The 20,168-nt window shown below is 37.5% G+C and overlaps 1 protein-coding gene across 1 annotated transcript in view; it reads right to left on the reverse strand.

The window, feature by feature from the left end:
- LOC101285439 (probable ATP-dependent RNA helicase DDX27) overlaps positions 1-12,186 on the reverse strand; it is a 50,392-nt gene extending 38,206 nt beyond the window's left edge. The window contains 2 exon segments of the mRNA XM_049711862.1: positions 11,086-12,042; positions 12,045-12,186. Coding sequence (XP_049567819.1) covers positions 11,086-12,042; positions 12,045-12,153 — 1,066 coding nt within the window. The 5' untranslated portion in view covers positions 12,154-12,186.
- Between the last annotated feature and the right edge of the window lie 7,982 nt (positions 12,187-20,168).

Here is a 20,168-nt window from a genome sequence, read left to right on the forward strand (position 1 = left end):
CTAAAATCTGGTTCTTTGAGAAGATAAACAAAATTGATAAACCATTAGCCAGACTCATCAAAAAAAAAAAAAATGGAGAAGACTCAAATCAATAGAATTAGAAATGAAAAAGGAGAAGTAGCAACTGACACTGCAAAAATAAAAAGGATCATGAGAGATTACTACAAGCAACTCTATGCCAATAAAATGGACAACCTGGAAGAAATGGACAAATCCTTAGAAATGTACAACATGCCAAGACTGAATCAGGAAGAAATAGAAAATATGAACAGACCAATCACAGGCACTGAAATTGAAACTGTGATTTAAAATCTTCCAACAAACAAAAGCCCAGGACCAGATGGCTTCACAGGCGAATTCTCTCAAACATTTAGAGAAGAGCTAACACTTATCCTTCTCAAACTCTTCCAGAATATAGCAGAGGGAGGAACACTCCCAAGCTCATTCTTTGAGGCCACCATCACCCTGATACCAAAACCAGACAAAGATGTCACAAAGAAAGAAAACTACAGGCCAATATCACTGATGAACTTAGATGCAAAAATCCCCAACAAAATACTAGCAAACAGAATCCAGCAGCACATTAAAAGTCTCATACACCATGGTCAAGTGGGGTTTATTCCAGGAATGCAAGGATTCTTCAATATACACAAATCAATCAACGTGATACACCATATTAACAAATTGAAGGAGAAAAACCATATGATCATTTCAATAGATGCAGAGAAAGCTTTTGACAAAATTCAACACCCATTTATGATAAAAACCCTGCAGAAAGTAGGCATAGAGGGAACTTTCCTCAACATAATAAAGGCCATATATGACAGACCCGCAGCCAACATCGTTCTCAATGGTGAAAAACTGAAAGCATTTCCACTAAGATCAGGAACAAGACAAGGTTTCCGACTCTCACCACTCTTATTCAACATACTTTTGGAAGTTTTAGCCACAGCAATCAGAGAAGAAAAGGAAATAAAAGGAATCCAAATTGGAAAGAAGAAGTAAAGCTGTCACTGTTTGCAGATGACATGATACTATACATAGAGAATCCTAAAGATGCTACCAGAAAACTACTAGAGCTAATCAATGAATTTGGTAAAGTAGCAGGATACAAAATTATTGCACAGAAATCTCTGGCATTCCTATATACTAATGATGAAAAATCTGAAAGTGAAATTAGTAAAACACTCCCATTTACCATTGCAACAAAAAGAATAAAATATCTAGGAATAAACCTACCTAAGGAGACAAAAGACCTGTATGCAGAAAATTATAAGACACAGATGAAAGAAATTAAAGATGATACAAATAGATGGAGAGATATACCATGTCTTGGATTGGAAGAATCAACATTGTGAAAATGACTCTACTACCCAAAGCAATCTACAGATACAATGCAATCCCTATTAAACTACCACTGGAGTTTTTCACAGAAATAGAACAAAAAATTTCACAATTTGAATCTAAACACAAAAGACCCCGAATAGCCAAGGCAATTTTGAGAACGAAAAATGGAGCTGGAGGAATCAGGCTCCCTGACTTTAGACTATACTACAAAGCTACAGTAATCAAGATAGTATGGCACTGGCACAAAGACAGAAATATAGATTAATGGAACAGAATAGAAAGCCCAGAGATAAACCCACGCACATATGGTCACCTTATCTTTGATAAAGGAGGCAAGAATATACAGTGGATAAAACACAGCCTCTTCAATAAGTGGTGCTGGGAAAACTGGACAGCTAAATGTAAAAGAATGAAATTAGAACACTCCCTAACACCATACACAAAAATAAACTCAAAATAGATTAAAGACCTAAATGTAAGGCCAGACACCATCAAACTCTTAGAGGAAAACATAGGCAGAGCACTCTATGACATAAATCAAAGCAAGATCCTTTTTGACCCACCTCCTAGAGAAATGGAAATAAAAACAAAAATAAACAAATGGGACCTAATGAAACTTAAAAGCTTTTGCACAGCAAAGGCAACCATAAACAAGACGAAAAGATAGCCCTCAGAATGGGAGAAAAAATTTGCAAATGAAGCAACTGACAAAGGATTAATCTCCAAATTTTACAAGCAGCTCATGCAGCTCAGTATTAAAAAAACAAACAACCCAATCCAAAAATGGGCAGAAGACCTAAGTTGACCTTTCTCCAAAGAAGATATACAGATTGCCAACAGACACATGAAAGAATGCTCAACATCATTAATCATTAGAGAAATGCAAATCAAAACTACAATGAAATATCTCACACTGGTCAGAATGGCCATCATCAAAAAATCTGCAAACAATAAATGCTGGAGAGGGGGTGGATAAAAGGGAAACCCTCTTGTAATGTTGGTGGGAATGTAAATTGATACAGCCACTATGGAGAACAGTATGGATGTTCCTTAAAAAACTAAAAGTAGAACTACCATACGACCCAGCAATCCCACTACTGGGCATATACCCTGAGAAAACCATAATTCAAAAAAAGTCATGTACCAAAATGTTCATTGAAGCTCTATTTACAATAGCCAGGACATGGAAGCAACCAAAGTGTCCATTGACAGATGCATGTATAAAGAAGATATGGCACATATATACAATGGAATATTTCTCAGCCATATAAAGGCACAAAACTGAGTTATTTGTAGTGAGGTGGTTGGTCCTAGAGACTGTCATACAGAGTGAAGTAAGTCAGAAAGTGAGAAACAAATACTGTATGCTAACACATATATATGGAATCTAAAAAGAAAAAAAAAATGGTCATGAGGAACCTAGGGGCAAGATGGGAATAAAGATGCATACCTACTAGAGAATGGACTTGAGGATACGGGGAGGGGGAAGGGTAAGCTGGGACAAAGTGAGAGAGTGACATGGACATATATACACTACCAAACGTACAATAGATAGATAGTGGGAAGCAGCCGCATAGCACAGGGAGATCAGCTCGGTGCTTTGTGACCACCTAGAGGGGTGGGTTAGGGAGGGTGGGAGGGAGGGAGATGCAAGAGGGAAGAGATATGGGGACATATGTATATGTATAAGTGATTCAGTTTGTTACAAAGCAGAAACTAACACACCATTGTAAAGCAATTATACTGCAATAAAGATGTTAAAAAATAATAATAATTTGTTCCTAAAATGGAGCAATAAAGATACTGGCATGTGATATATCTAAAAAAAAATTTATTTTTTGTTTCTTCTTGTAATTTAGTAAGTGTCTTCACTAAGGCCTCAACTTTTTCTTACTAAATTTATGCTTTACTATTTTATGACTTATATGGTTCTTACAAATTTATGAAGGCAATCACTTTTTCATTATATTTTATAATTCCTAATTGTGTATACATAGGGGTATTGGTATATTTATTTTGTGAAAGTCACTTTGCCAAACTCTTTTATTATTTCTTGCTAATTGTGTTGTTTTCCTCTTTGACAGTGTAGCGTACAATTTAGCAGAATACCTAATACCCTTAATAAATGGGCTTTATAATAAAATTCTGGTATAAAGAATTTCACAGAACATTGAAGTTCTTTCTCATTCTATAACTTAAATGAAAAAACTGTGTGGTTAGGAACATCATGTTCCATAGTCTTTAAGGACCAGATGTAATTAAGAACTGTGGACGAAAGGTGGTTTTACAGATTGGATTATACCAAGATCTGTAAATTAGGACTCTAATTGTGCAAATTCTCATTTCTGGGCCAATTCCACTACAACTCCAGACCATTTCAGTTGCGTGCAAAAAGTTACAGAGTCATAAACCCAAGACCAGTTTTACATGGGGACATTTCCTACATTTTCTCCATTTTCTTTTCCTGGAATTTGTAAATAAACTAGAATTCATTTAATAATAGCATTTGATTCTCAGCTCTCATTTAGTAAATACAATTTAGTAAATAATTGTTTTAGATGGAAATGGGCTAATTCAATGCCTTAAACTAGGAACTTTTCTTCTTTTCCTGATCCTGCAGCCTTTGTAGTTGAGGTATCTGTCACTTTGCTCTTCTACTATGGAAACAATAGTGGGTATGTCTCATTAAAATAAAACTTTCCCATGTATTATAATGTGAACAGAACACAGATCCTGAAATGATAATACCTTACTGAGCCTGTTTCTTCATCTGTAAAATGGTATAATAATAGAAAATGGACTGGAAAATATGTGTGTTCCATAAACATTTGTACAATAATAAACAAATGCTAGCTATTTTTATTAGTCAATTTATTTATTCTCTATAAAATATTAAAACCACAAGTACTGTGTTATATATTATTCATTTCCTAATTTCCGGCTTGAAATCACCAAACAATATTTAATAAATGTGCCAGTGTGCCTGGAGCTATGCTAACTAATAGGCAATTTACAGATTCATTTTTTTGCTACCTTTTTATAAGGCTTAAATTTAAGGAAAAATCATAATCCAGAACTTGCTTGGGGTTTTTAAAAATATGCAGAAATTTATTAGGAAATGTTTCCTAAGTCAGCATGAGATATTTGTAGACATGAAATTTAATTTGTTGTTAGGGACTTTAAGCCATACCTTGATTAAACAATTAATTATAGGAACTTATTAATAAATTATGGACACTTGATTAAACAATTATAGGAACTTATTAATAAATAATGTACACTTACGATTCATTTATGATGCATTATATTATTTCTCCTTTGAAAAAGTGATTTTTCTTTAATTACTAATTATCACATTACACCAATAGACAGCAACACAGGAATATTAAATCCTACCTAGGATATGAAAAAAGAAAGCTTGATCCATAAATTAAGAGGCTGTTTCTACATGATAGCAAGACATTTCAGCAATTATGCCAATTCAGTGAAAATCAGAAAAATAAATTATGATTCACTGAATTTCTGCATTGAATTCACAGTAGTTGCCTTACTGAATTGACACTATTTTTTATTTGACAGAAAAATGGTAGTTATTAATAAAAGGAATGTGTGAATGTAGTAAAAACTGTGATAAGGGATATTTGAATTCCCTTTGAACATTATGAATTTGAATATGTAGCATATATTATCAGAAGAGATCTATCCTCAAGTTAAATGCTAGCATTTTACGATTGAATTCACACACACACACACACACACACACACACACAAACACACATGTTCATGCACTTTGCTGCTTTTGCATTATGAAGAATCAGATGGAAATATTAACTCTATAATCTTTTCATTAAACAATTATGAATCATAGGATATATCAGAAAGCAAATTTATTTTGTTTGTTTCTGCCCTTAGAATTTTATCTGAATACTGCTAATGTTCTGTTTCTTGATTTAGGTGCTGGTTGCATAGGTGTATTCCATTTGTGAAAACTGAGCCAACTGTACATTTATGAGAGAAGCTTTTCTTTCTGCATGTACATTTTACTCCAATAAAAAGGTTTGTAAATGTGTCCATGTTCAAATATTAATCAAAACTGATTTAAAGTGAATCTCTTCTCCACCATTTGGGTCCTTTAATTAGTGAGAACCTGGGAAAGTGAAGGTGGTCTTTCTTCCATTTCTGATGCTTCCTTGTCCTCACCCCATCTTGTTAACTAAAATAAAATTTACAGGTTCATTTTTTGCCACCTATCCATGGTCAGATGAAGAAAAGAGAAGAGGTTAAGAGGTCGTATTATTCAGGTTTCTCCAGAGAAACAGAACCAATAGTATGTGTCTACATAGAGTGAGAGAAATTTATTTTAAAGAAGTATCTAACTGTATTTTGGGGACTATAAAATCTGAAAACTGCAGGGCAGGCCAGCAGGCTAGAGACACAGGTAAGAGCTGACGTTGCAGCTAGAGTTCAAAGTCATTCTGGAAGCAGAATCCCCTCTTCCTTGGGGGATACAGTGTTTTCCTTTCAAGGCCTTCAACTGATTGAATGAGACCCACCCACATTATGCAAGGTAATCAGCTTTATTCAGACTGTACCAATTTAAATGTTAATCTCATCTAAAAAGATACCTTCACAGTGATATCAAGACAGATGTTTGGCCAAATATCTCAGTACCATGGCCTAGTCAAATTGACACGTAAAGTTAACCATCACAGTAGTCATGAAGTTCTTACTTTACTTTTTTCTCTTTCAAGTTGGTTACATACCCTCTGGGCAGAGGAGATGTTTAAATATGATTCCTTATCTCTTTGGTGCTTTCCTAGATTCCTGCATGCCCCACCAGGAACAACTGACTGCACTTCCCACAATCTAAGATGTTCCCTTTCACTGGCCAGCCTCGCTCAGATCTTGTTTTTATTGTTGTATCTATTGCTGTTATAATTGTTTTAAATGCACCCTGTTCTTTATTTGACTATCTTTTCCCCTTCAGAAGTTATGCAGGCAGGATTTTAAATGGTTCCAGTGTGGCTCTCTCTCCCATTTGGTCATATTTGTTCCAACAAAGCTACCTCTACTTCTGCTCACTGGATAGCAGAGAGCAAGCCTATCCCTTGGTGTCTTCATTTCCTGGTAGAATTGTATACGGATCCACTAACATCTAACTGCAGAAGATACACATTAAGTCCTCTGAACGGTATCTGTGAAACCCCTTTCATAAAGCTTGGGATGATACCCACCCCTCAATCTGGGAATCTGAATCATTAGCCTAATGATAAACTAATTAAATTGGCCTCCTTGTGCTGATAGGCTGGCTTTTGCTTTAGTTTTATTCTTTAGGCATGTCCTAGTTTGTGAGAACAAGTAAACAAAACACATCTTTCCTTGTAATTATTACCAAACACTTACCTTATGGAGAAGATGCTTTAAAATCTTTCTTGAGATTTAGCACAGAACTCCAATATTCCAATATGGGTTGGCTTAAAGGGAGTAGGACTTAACGGTCCAGCTCTTTATAGAGTAATCCTTCAAAAAATCTCTGCTAATCTATCATAATCAAAATCTTTAAAAAAGTAGATATGGATAAGGGGCTTAAGAGCCATATAACTTTTTCTTCCAACAACTACATTATTTTAGGTGGCCTAACAAATAATAACTTTGGGATCTAATAATATTGCCTTATTTTCCTGACCAAAACTCCCCTTAACAGTCCATTGAATAGTTTATAAATTGAATATTTGACTTGTGATATCTGATCCAGCTCTCACTGATACCTTTTTGAAGAGCAGTGTTTTCACACACACAGACACACACCTGTTTAGTCCATAAATTGATGGGGTAGAAAAAAAATCTCAACATGTTTTGTGAAAGTTCATCTTAGAAGTCATGTCATGTTTCTTTTCCATTAGAAGAAGACTAGCCATAATGTTTTTTCTTTGCCAAATGGACTATTAGAATATAAGGAAAGATTGCATGGAGGAAAATATGTATTATGTGTCATAACTGTTGGTATAGAAGATTGGAGGAAAAAGTTTATTATGTGTTATAGTTGTTGATACAGAAGATTGGAAACAGTCACTGGCAGAGTAAGAGGCAGGAAGGAGTAGGAGAAGAAAGGGCAGAGAGCAATAATACTTATCCAGTGGGTAGGCCATGCACAGAAGATATAAAGTCAACTGCAGTTAATTGTAGCTGAGTTGAAAAAGATGAGCTCACATCCAAAAAGTATCACAGAAAATTCGAATGTGTTGTGCTATTAGAAGGGGAAGGGTGAAGGTAATGACATATTCATTCCAGAGATACAGGAAGACAAAAGTTAGGTAGGTACCAATTGTAAGGCCTGAAATTGGAGAGTGAGGCCTCAGACATAGGTTCAGGATTTTCATGAACAGGATGTCATCCCCTAGGAAAGATCTTTAAATGGTAAAAACCCATAAAGGACTCTAATCCTAGGAATATTGGAGTTCTGTGCTAAATCTCAAGAAAGATTTTAAAGCATCTTCTCCATAAGGTAAGTGTTTGGTAATAATTACAAGGAAAAATGTGTTTTGTTTACTTGTTCTCACAAACTAGGACATGCCTAAAGAATAAAACTAATGCAATAGCCAGCCTATCAGCAAAGGAAGACCAATTTAATTAGCTTATCATTAGGCTAATGATTCAGATTCCCAGGATAATGACCATTATTTTCCAGATCTTCAGTTTACTAGTTGACATTCCTTTTGTTGCAAGTGAGAGAAACATACCAGAGACCAACAGAAGAAAACAATGCAAACCAAGCCAACTAGGTTTTTCATGAATCCAGGGCCTAAAAGCTATTAAGCTATTGCCAGGTCTTTCACTCTCCATTCTCTTTTCTCTGTTTCTTTTTATGGGTTGACCTCAGCCTTTCTGCAACTGAAAAAAAAAAAAAGAAAAGAAAGAAAATATAAAAACAACCCCGTGGAAACATTAATAGTAAAAGGAAAGGTATTTCTCTAAAACACAATCTTAGGCCAATACTGGGGCCTTTAGTCAGCAAACATATTGAGAGTTGATTATATCCTAGGGACTGGTAAGAATAAGTTTTGAATCTAGACTTCAGGACCTAATGGGTCTGTAACTTAGATGACAATAAAATTTACTCATATTTAGTTTCTTTATAGACAAAATAAGCATAGAGGTACTTTGAAAAGTTGTTAGCATTAATGAAAAAGTATACCAAGTGCCATACACTGTCTAGCACACAGCAGTGCTTCAATATATAGTAGTAACAATCGGTACCTATAACAGAATCCCTAAACCACACCAAAAGTGTTAACGGTCATAATGGTATTCACTCTCATCCCTCAACCAGTATTACAGATACTAGAACTAAGACTTACGGAGAACTTTCACTTTGTAAGGTCTTTGCAAGCGTATGCCTGTTATATGCCCTTGGCCGTTTCTTTTGATAGTGCAGATACCAAAAATGGTACACAGGCTTCTTCCCACCACTGCTGTACTATTGGCTCTTCTCATTGTAGCCAATACTGATGTTTCAAAGCAGGTTTCTGCCAAGCTATTATGATTCTCATACACTGTGAAAGGAAGTCTTCCTTGTCTGTTTCATAGCTTATTCCCTTTCTTCCAACTTGAAATATGTTTCACAGAGACTGGACAGAGTTTAAGAAGCTTCCACCTTTGTCAGAATCAGGAATTTTTCTCTCTACCAATAATCATTCAGTGTCCTGAACTAAGATATATGAGTCTTGATTATCTCTTATTTCTGAGTGTGTTCTCTTGTTTCTCAGAGTATATCACCATTTTTAGAAAATGGTGTGGCCAATTTTATTTATGACTTTTAAGACTGGTTTCTCATAGTATAATAGCTTGTTGCTGTTGTTTCCAGAAAGACAAGAAAGCCTATATGCTAACAGGCCCCTGTTGTCCAGCTACCATACCAAGTCTTGGATGGAGATGTACAGATCATATAATAGGGGCCCATTGCTAGCAGAAAGCAAATCAGAAGCACAGAAAGATTCCTCAAAAGAGGGAGCAGTACTTGTCTTTTTTTTTTTTTTTTTGATACTGTCATTGGTTATGTTTCAGGCTCATTTATTTACTTATTTTATTAGTGTTATTTTACCCTTTTTCCAAGATTCACCAAGAATTATCATTTGCCCATATTTGCTTAGTCTTTCTTTTTTTTCTTTTGCTGAATCATATGCTATTAAGTTGCAGATATCATGACACTGGACCCCTAAATATTTCAGCACACATTCCCTAAGAACGGTGACTTTCTCCTACATAAACACAATGTCGTTATCACACCTGAGAAATTCAAGTGTCTGAATGATATCTAAAGTAAAGTACAATGTATATTCAGTTTTCCCTAACTGTCCCCAAAACGTCATTCTAGAGCTGTGTTCTTATTTTTTTAGTCAGGAATGACAGTTCCTACGTTGTACTTGGTTGTCACATCTCTTTAGTCTCCTTTAGTCTACAAAGTCCTCTCATCCTTTTTCACACTCTGAATATGTCTAATTATTCCCCAGTGACTGGATTCAACAATCATTGCTGGGAGCGGGGTGGGGGGCAGCCGCGCACCTCACTCTCACTCCATCCGGAGACAGAAGTTTGTTCCAGCATCACAGTTTGGTCACTTGGTTGAAGTGGTGTCTACCAGCTCTCTCCACTAGGAAAGGAACCTCTTTCTCTTTGCAGGTAATAGTCATCTGTGAGATTACTGTGACTCCAATTTTTTCAACCCACCCAATCCTTTACAGTATTTCTCGTCCAGTTCAGGCTGCAGTTGAGGGACAGGTATCACCTTTAGTTGTCGTGTCTCTTTGGTCTCAGTCTGAAACTTCCACAGCCTTTCTTGGTCTTTTGAGACATTGATATTTTTGATATTTAAAACCTAAATCAGATCATATTCCCTTGGCTTAGAACGATCTCCTTTACCTCCTTCAGGCCTCAAGAATGCTCAGGGGAGGCAGTCGACCAGTTATTCAACACCTACTGTGCACCTGCTAGATTCTAGACACGGCCCTGGCACTGGGATGTGGCAGCAGGCAACACAAACACAAAGCCGGCCCTTCTCGAACATGAAGTTCTGGGGAGAAGAGGGACACAGCCACCACACGAGCATTCAGGTAACAATGCGGGAGGTCAAGGAGGTGTAGCACCTCAGAGAACATAAGGCAGGAAGGGAAGGATGAGGCGGGGGTGTGGGGGGAAGGGAGGAACTGTATTTTTTGTTTTTTAAAAAATATTTATTTATTTATTTTGGGGGGCTGCATTGGGTCTTCGTTGCTGCACACAGGCTTTTCTCTCTAGTTGCGGTGAACGGTGGCTACTCTTCATTGCGGTGCGTCGGCTTTTCATCGTGGTGGCTTCTCTTGTTGCGGAGCACAAGCTCTAGGCGCACGGGCTTCAGTAGTTGTGGCGTGCAGGCTCAGTAGTTGTGGCGCAGGGCTTAGTTGCTCCACGGCACGTGGGATCTTCAGGGATTGAACCCGTGTCCCTTGCATTGGCAAGCGGATTCTTTTTTTCTTTTTCTTTTTGCTGTACGTGGGCCTCTCACTGTTGTGGCCTCTCCCGTTGAGGAGCACAGGCTCCAGACGCACAGGGTGAGCGGCCATGCCTCACGGGCCCCGCCGCTCCACGGCATGTGGGATCTTCCTGGACGGGGGAACGAACCCGTGTCCCCTGCATCGGCAGGCGGACTCTCAACCACTGCGCCACCAGGGAAGCCCGCAAGCAGATTCTTAACCACTGGACCACCAGGGAAGTCCCAGGAACTGTTATAGAGTGGCCAGCAAAGTGACAGCTGGAGCAGAAACCTGTCAGCCTCATCGAGGACGAGCACCTCGATGCTGCTCAGGTGGAAGGAAGGGCAGTTGTGGAGGTGATCGATGAGCCGGCCCGGGGTGGCGATGAGGATGTCAGGTGCTGCCCGGAGGGCTGCTTCCTGAGACTTCACGTCCAGGCCGCCCACAGCCAGGCAGGTGGTGATGCTGCAGAACTGGGCCAGCTGCTTGGTGTCGGAGTGCACCCGGGTGGGAACCAGCACCAGCACACGAGTCACCGGAGCCTGGCGGGGTTTGTAGATCACACGCTCCAAGACGGGCAGGGCAAAAACCGCAGTTTTACCTGTCCCTGTGGCTGCACAGGCACAGATGTCCTTCCCCAACACACCCACAGGTATGCATGCCTTCTGGATCGCTGTGGGCTCCTTGAAGCCCATGGCTGTGATGGCCTTCAGAAGAGGGCGGGAAAGGTTCATGTCCTGGAATGAGAGGTTTTCATCATACTGAGATGCATCTTCAAAAAATCCTCCTGCTTCCTGTCCTTTCTTCTTCTTCTGCTCCTTTACTTTGAGTGTATCTGCTTTGGTGAGGACGTTCTCATCAGCTGACGAGTAGTCAGTCTCTGATTCTTCATCTTCTGTGGCTTCCTCATCTTTCCCTTCAAAGTCTTCCTGCTCCTCAGGTTCAGAGCCCTCCTTTGCTTCTTTCTCCTTCTCTAACTTCCCAGACTTGGCTTCTTTATCCTCTGTTTTCCTTTTCTTTCGAACTTTCTCAATCTTCTCATCTAATGTCGTGGCTGCCCTCTTTTTCTTGAGCTGGCTTATGACGTCAGCCATGGCCCAGCTGAAATCGTACATCCCCTCCTTCTCAGTGAAAACAAAGTCAGGGTTGAAATCGGCACTGCGGTTCTTCTGCAAGGCTTTCTGCTCAGCACAATGGGCCCCTCCTCCTCCTCCTGGTCCTCGGAGTCAGTCTCTGGCTCCTCTGGCACCTCATCATCTTCACCTATGGTCCCGATTAAACCCAGCTCCGCAAGCATGTCGCCGCAGCAGCCACTTCCGGAAACCAGCGCGGCGCGCTAGGCTCAGTACTTGTCTTTAGGCTCCCTCTCTCCTAAGACAATGTAGGTTACAAACTGCAAAGTCAAGAAGATCCAGTGCTTCCACCTTGTACTTAAGGGAGTTTGTCTTAACAGTCAGGGTCATGGCAGGAAATAGCACACCAAAGATTTTAAAAGAGTTCAGTGAAAGGTTAATTTATAGAGATGAATCTTGATTGAGGGAGAAAATACCCAAATAATAGCCAGATAGCAAAGATATTTGGTGATACAGTCTGGAGAAGTCAGCCTCCTAAAGCACATGGCATTGGAAAGAAGGCCACATAAAATACATATAGGTAAAAATGGGGATGGACCAGCACAGTCCACCCTTGTGTCATTTGTATTCCATTTTCATCCTTTTATTTAGATAAAAAGCTACCATATGCAGAACAAAGCAAACACACACTCTTGCGTGCCACTTTGTCATTGTCTTCCAACTGACTTGCCCTCCACTGGCTCTTCATCTGATGCCCCCAATGGTCATGACATCAATTTTCAGTGTCAGTATTGTCCATTCCGTCATTCAGTTTACATACACCAAAACCCAGAAGTCCATTCTGAGGGTTTGATTCTTGAGTCCAACCCTGCTACCAATTATTTTCTCTATCAGAATTCTACCAGAAAACAGATTTCATCTTCAAAAGTTTAATTAAAGAGAGTACAAGAAAGGATAATTTATAGATGTATGGACAGGGCTAACGGAACCAATGAAGAATAATAAAATGCTCAGAGATTAGCAACTTCATGGAACATTAGTATCATTATATCTGAATGGGCGAGGGGAAGAAACAATGATTTGGAGTCTGTTGAGAGCAGGAGATGTCTGTCACAAAGACTAAGTCTTAGGTAGATGAATACAACCACTGACCAAACCATGACCTGGCAGAGAAGGAACAAAGGAAATAAATACCCAACCTCTTTCTTTTCCCACCTTCAAATCTCTGGCAGTGCATGTCACTGACCAAAACCATATAGAAGCCAGAAATCAAGAGCACCTGGATGTTGTCTTTTGTAACATTTATTCTCACAGGTTGCTGAGTAGGGCAGAAAAGAATGGAAAGTGAATCGAGATTGCCATGCAGAGAAAACTAGCATTATCTTTAACTTGTCTCCTCTAAATTAAAAGTTAATCAATAATATCTTCCAATTGGAAGTTGAACATAGTTATAAAGGTTTGGAACAGAAAATCTTACCACATAAGTAAATATCACCCTGGGTCCCAAAGGAACTCTGATGAGATTTTTCTTTTCTTTCCTTTTAAGTAACTAATTGCCTGATTTCCAATGCTTCTATCTCACTGAGACTCCAGAATGAAAAACAAAATGAGTAAAATATGGTTACCTACTGATTAGGCCATTAGACACATATTTCACAAGTTCCTCCTGTATAATCAACACAACGAAAGGCATTTAAAACTATATATTGAAATTATTTAATAGGAGATATTTGGTATTCCTCTAGGACAAAGAGAGAGGAATATAACATTGGAGAAAAAAAAAGTTGGGAAGGCTATTATCCAAAAATCAATCAAAATGTTCAAAATTACATAAGGGAAAAGTCTCACTTGTTTTCAGAATGACAAATCTGTGCTGCTTCAGTAATGGCTACAAAAGTCAGATGCTTGCTTTGCTCTAGTAGGGAAACATCCATCATGAGGCTTAATACCCTCATGTGTACTTTCTCAAAAGCTTTGCTAATGCCTGCTGATTTACCTGCAATACATTTTCCAGAAACTGTTGAGTAAAATGACAACATATATATTTAGTTTCACACTTCAGCCTGTCCAATTAGCAGTGTTTGCAGTACCAGCTGTGAGCCCAGGAGAGGATTTAATTTTAAGTACAGCAGTCTAGTTAACAACAACAAAACAAAACAAAACAAAACACTGAGCCATGAATTTGCCAAGTGTTAGTTTCCAATCATTTGTTTCTGAGAAATAGCTCTTTATTGCTATTATTGAAAATAGCTCAAAGAACTAGCACATGAAATTTTGTGTAGAAGAGGCATGAGGCAGGCTGCTGTGGTAGCCACCATAACTGGTAATGTGATAATTACCAGGATGTCTCTAGCAGACTCCCTACTCTCACTTAACCTTGGTTCAAACATCTGAACAATGCAAGTCCTTCCATGCTCATTTTCATTGATTATGAAATGAGATTAAAGAGACTTTGAAAACAGTAAAGTCATCTAAAATACTAAAACATGGGGGAAAAAAAGGAAGAAGAAAGACGGCCTTTTATACAAAAAGAAAGCAACCTGGTAGATTTTCTCTTCTTCACTTAATATTTAGGCAAAATGTAAATACTAACTGCTACTTGGGGAATATATTGGAAGGCAAAAGATGGTACCAGAGGCAGTACTATTCAAAGGTATGTATTAATTTAGAGATACCAAAGGAGTTTATGAAGTCTAGTCTTGGAAATATTTAAAAGGTGACCAGAAAGTCATCTATTCTGAGTAATATTGACCAAGGACAGGAAATATTTCTAACAATTTTTTTACTATCTATGGCAGAGATATAATAATAAAAAATATCTAAGTGATAGTAGATTAAAATTGTCTCTATAGATTGTTGTTCTAAAAAAGCATAAATATTAAATCTGATAATCTTTTCCTTTAAAATTAATTTTAGGGTCCAACTACAGGAAAGAGAAAGTAGAACCACAAAAACAAAATATTTGAGAGAAAATGAATTTAAAAAGTATCAAAACCCAACTGAAATAACTATATAAATATATAATGAAACAGTTATGATAGGAAATAGTTTTATTACTGACAAAAAATTTAAAAAATTATCCAAGCCTGCAAATATGGAAGTAGGAAACCAAATAACAGATGAACCAAAGAAAAGAGAAGAAAAGAATTAATAATGATGTAGGCAGAAAGGAAAAACAATACAAGTAATTAAATCTATGGATAGAAGTTTGAAAATGAGACAAAATATACATTTTAAAAATTAAATGTTATGTGTATAGAAGTGAAAATGCATTTATGCATATATGAATGTTATATTTTACAAGACGTAGTCATATGGTTAAAACTTCTGTAAGGCTTTTCTTCCAGATAGGAGTGTCACCAGGGACTTCCCTGGTGGTCCAGTAGGTAAGAATCCACGCTCCCAATGCAGGGGGCCCAGGTTCGATCCCAGTTCGGGGAACTAGATTCCACATGCATGCCACATCTATGAGTTCACATGCTGCAACAAAGATCCAGTGTGCCTTAACTAAGACGTGGCACAGCCTAAATAAATAAATATTAGAAAAAGAAGTTAGTGTGCTTAAAATTTTTAAAAAAAGTGTCACCAAATTTCCATATATCAGCTATGATAGTAAAAGATGACAGTTATAATACAAATCCAGAAGCCTTAAAAGGGGTTCCTAAAAGTTATGTCACAATGATTGTTACCATTACAGGTAGTTTAGCAAATAAGATCTTTGGCTGCAGAGATCATATCCATATGGCCAACACTTACTTAATAAAATGTTACCCATAAATTCTCTGAATTACATTGTTATATTCTACTACAAATCTTTAAGGAAGAGTTTTATAATTACCTGAGAGTGCTTCAACTCTTCCATTTATGAATTTCAGCAACTGGTACCCATTTGATGCATATAGAAACTGTTTATTCTTCCTTTTCTATTTAGGAAACATATAATAATTGCTTGCTGGGTGTCAGAATATGTACCAAATACTGGAGATACAACAGTAATAATGCATAACTTAATTAAACCCACTGACTATTGAAAAATATAACTGATAAACCTCTGTAATAATAGATTAGCAAATATGTGAAGTAACAAGGAGGCACAACTAAACTTCTTTTGGAGGTGAGAGAGATCAAGGAAGTATTTTCTGGAGTCCTGTAATGTCTACTCGTGTGGTCATGAAGGGATGGAAGTTGGGGATGGACAGCATCTCCGCAGAAGAGATTACTTATCAAAGTCTTTCAGAATTTTTTTCTAACAAGTACAATATTTTTACTAGTATTTCTAAATTTCCTTTCCCAGTATCAAATGAGATATATTTTATTGTCAAGAGCATGTCCAGTGCAGTGACCGAAACAGATGTTTTAGTTTTATTGAATCCAGCAGATCTAAACAAACTCCTGCACAAGCCTTGCTCAGCTGTGTTTTGCTGCTGGTAGCAGGTGAATTTTAACTGCTTCCTGGCTGTGTACGATAGACCTCTGACCAAATCGTTCCTCTTTGGCTTACCAGTTTAGAGACCTTGAGAAACTGATTTAATCTTCCTGAAAATATTTGACTCTGGCATTAATAGTATTACTTAGCACAGAGACTTGATATGTTATTTAAATGAAATATTTAAATCGTCTGGAACAGTTCAAGGCACATAGCAGGCACCCAGTAATTAAATACTAATGTTAGTATTATTGTTCTCTAAATATCAAGTCTAGAAAAATACAACTTACAGTAGACATTGACAAATATGTAAATTGTATCATTCTTATTTCTCACTAGCTATTTAAAAGGCAATGTTGGTTAATTTAAGAGTTAATCAAATGCTCTTATATGACTTAGTTGTTTTTTTTTTAATGCCCTCCAGAAAATTGTCTGCATTATAAGCAGAAATTCATTTTAACTGAAGACTACATCATAGCTGATCTTTCCTTGTGCACTTTGCAATAGTCTTTGTGCCAAAGCAATAAAATACAACATAGATATGTAAATGAAAATAAATAAAATAAAAAACTAAATGCTAATTAGCCTATCAATAAAAAGTAAGCAACATACAAATACAAACTAACCTATCAAAAAGTAAACAAGGGCTTCCCTGGTGGCGCAGTGGTTGAGAGTCTGCCTGCCGATGCAGGGGACATGGGTTCGTGCCCCGGTCCGGGAGGATCCCACATGCCGCGGAGCGGTGGGGCCCGTGAGCCATGGCCGCTGAGCCTGCGCATCCGGAGCCTGTGCTCCCCAACGGGAGAGGCCACAACATACCGAGAAAAAAACAAAAATAAATAAATAAAAATAAAAAGTAAACAAAATACAAATACACAAAACTGGAAATAAGGGAGAGGGTATGTGGTATAATGTCCTATAAAGGGCTGAAGACACACACTACTAAAACCATGTATTACTAAAGGATGCAAGGTAAAATACAGGACACCCAGTTAAATTTAAATTTCAGGTAAACAAAAATTTTTTTTGGTAAATGTATATCCTTAAATGGACATACTTACATTAAAATATCATATTTGTGCTTTACCTGAAAGTATATCTAAAATTATCTACTTAAAATTCAAATTTAACTATATTTTTACTTGCTAAATCTACCAATTCTACATACAGTACAGTACACATACAAAATTGGGTTTATTGGGTGAAAACTTAGAAGTAGAGAAGTGGTAGAGGGTACACAATTTTCTGAAGTTGCATTTATCTATACCTGAAGCCAGGCATAAGTGATCCACATGCACCATTTCCAATATTATAGTGAAATAGTCCTGCCCCTAAATATTCTACATATATATACCTGTGGGAGGTGGAGAGGTAGGAGCAAAGAAGAGCTATGCCACTCTGTAACAAAGGAAGCTTCCAGATCAGTGAAGTGGCCTTGCTAGGGATAGTGAAATTCCAGTGCTCAGCATGTCTGTAAACCTACTCTTCTAGTGAGATAACTCAGACTTGGTAAGCTACCAAAAACCCGTAAGCCAATTTTGGAATACACATCTTTCCTACAAAATTCTCTATTGTTTTCCTGGATTTTACTTTATTAATATATAGTTGTATGATTTCCTTATAATTATTTTAATTTTATCTGTAGTTATGTTTTTCCCTCCCAAACAAAAGAAAGACATATCAAAATAACCATGGAGTCTCATTTGTTTCCTCATTTTTGGTATCTTCAATGCAACTGACTTACTACACACAGTTCATGAATACTTTTGTGAAAAAAATCCAAAAGAACCTATAGCTAAAGTATTAGAAGTAACTGAATTTAGCAAGGACACTGATACAAAGCCAGTGCGTATAACTATATTGTGTAACTATAGACAAGTAATAAAGCAATAGAAAATAAAAAAATTTTAATGATACCAATTATAGTGACATCAAAAACATAAAATGCCTAGAAATAAATCTGAAAACATGATAGGCAAGACCACAATACTAGAAATTACAAAACAATGAGAGAATTGAAAGAGTAGCTAAATAAATGGAAGGATATACCACTTTCATGGATGCAATATTATAAAGATATCAGGCATCCCCAAATTGATCTTTAGGGTCAATGAAAAACTGATCAGAATCGCAGAATTATTTTGTAGAAGTTGACAAGCTGGTTCCAAAATTGACATGAAAATGCAAGGGGCCAATGATAACCAAGGCAATCTTAATAATAACAAAGCTGGAGAATATATACTAATAGTTATCAAAATATATTACAAAACCATAGTAATTAGGACAGTGTGATATTGACATGTAGACAGATAGACCCATGGCACATTATAGAAACTCTAGAAATAGACAAATATATATACAACCAATGAACAATTTATGACAAACACATCACTCAAATATAATTTAAAAAATGTTCTTAATAAATAGTGTCATAAATTGAATATACATTTGGAAAACAATGAATATTGACACTACCTCCTAACATATAAAAACTTAAACTTCAGATGAAGTAAATATCAAAATGTGAAAGGTGAAATAATAACATTTTTTGAAGGAAACATGGGTGACTGTCTTCACTACATTGGACTATGCAAAGAAAACATAAATAGGATACAGAAAGCACTAACCATAAAGAACAAAAAGAAGAATTAATTTCATCAGGAGGTGAAAAGACAAGCCACAAAGTGAAGAAAACATTTTCAGTACATATATCTGATAAAGGATCCATGCCCTTTGCTTCCTGCCTGCCCAGCCTATGGATTTCAGGCTTGCTTGGCCAGCCCCCTCAATTGCATAAGCCACATCCTACTGCTTCTGCTTCTCTGGCTGAACCTTGACTAATACAGATTTAGTTGCCTAGTGCTATGTAATATATTACCACAAATGCAGAGGCTTAAGACAACATGCATGTATTTATTATCTCATGATCTCCCTGGGTCAGGGGTTCAGGCACAGCTTAAGTGGGTCTTCTGCTAGGGTCTGACGAGGCTGTAATGAAAGTGTTAGCCAGGCTGCATTCCTTTAGGGAGCTCAAGGTTCTCTTCCAAGCTCATATGGTTGTTGGGAGAATTCCATTCTTTTCAATTGTGAGACTGAGGACCCCATTTCCTTGCTAGCTGTCATCTGGGGCTGCTCTCCATAACTTGAGACCAATCTCAGGTCCTTGCTACCTTGCCGTCTCACAGGTTCTTTCACAACATAGTACCTCGCTTCTTTAAGGCCAATAGGAGAAGCTCTCTGACCTCTAGGCCCTCTTTTAAAGGGATCCCCTGATTAGGTCAGGCCCACCCAGGGTAATCTCCCTTCAGATTAATTTAGAATCAACTGATTGAGAACTTTAATTACATCTCCAAAAATCACTATATAATGTAACCTAATAATTAGGGTGGCATTCATCATAATCACAGGTTCTGCCCACATTCAAAGGAGCCATTTTAGAATTTGCTCTAGCCCCCAGTGATTCACATTCCTCACACATGGAAAATGCATTAATCTCTTCCAAAGGTTCCTAAGTGTCTCATCCAATTTTAGCATCAGCTCAAAGGTCAAAATCTCATCATCTAAATCAACCAGGTGAGCATGAGGCTCCCAAATGTAATCTCTTAAGTACAGTATCTGGGGCTCAGTTCCTCTCCATCTGCACACCTATAAAACTAGAGAGACAAGTTATCAACCCCTAGTGGTGAAGGTACAGTGGTGAGACAGGCATAGTGTAATAGCTATAAACATTCCAGTTTTTTTTAAAAAGGAGGGAAATGGAAGGTAGAAAAGAGTCACTGGTCCACAGCAGTTCTGAAGTCAAGCCAGAGTTCC

The sequence above is a fragment of the Orcinus orca genome, chromosome 6, assembly GCF_937001465.1.
Source record: "Orcinus orca chromosome 6, mOrcOrc1.1, whole genome shotgun sequence".
NCBI lineage: Eukaryota > Metazoa > Chordata > Mammalia > Artiodactyla > Delphinidae > Orcinus > Orcinus orca.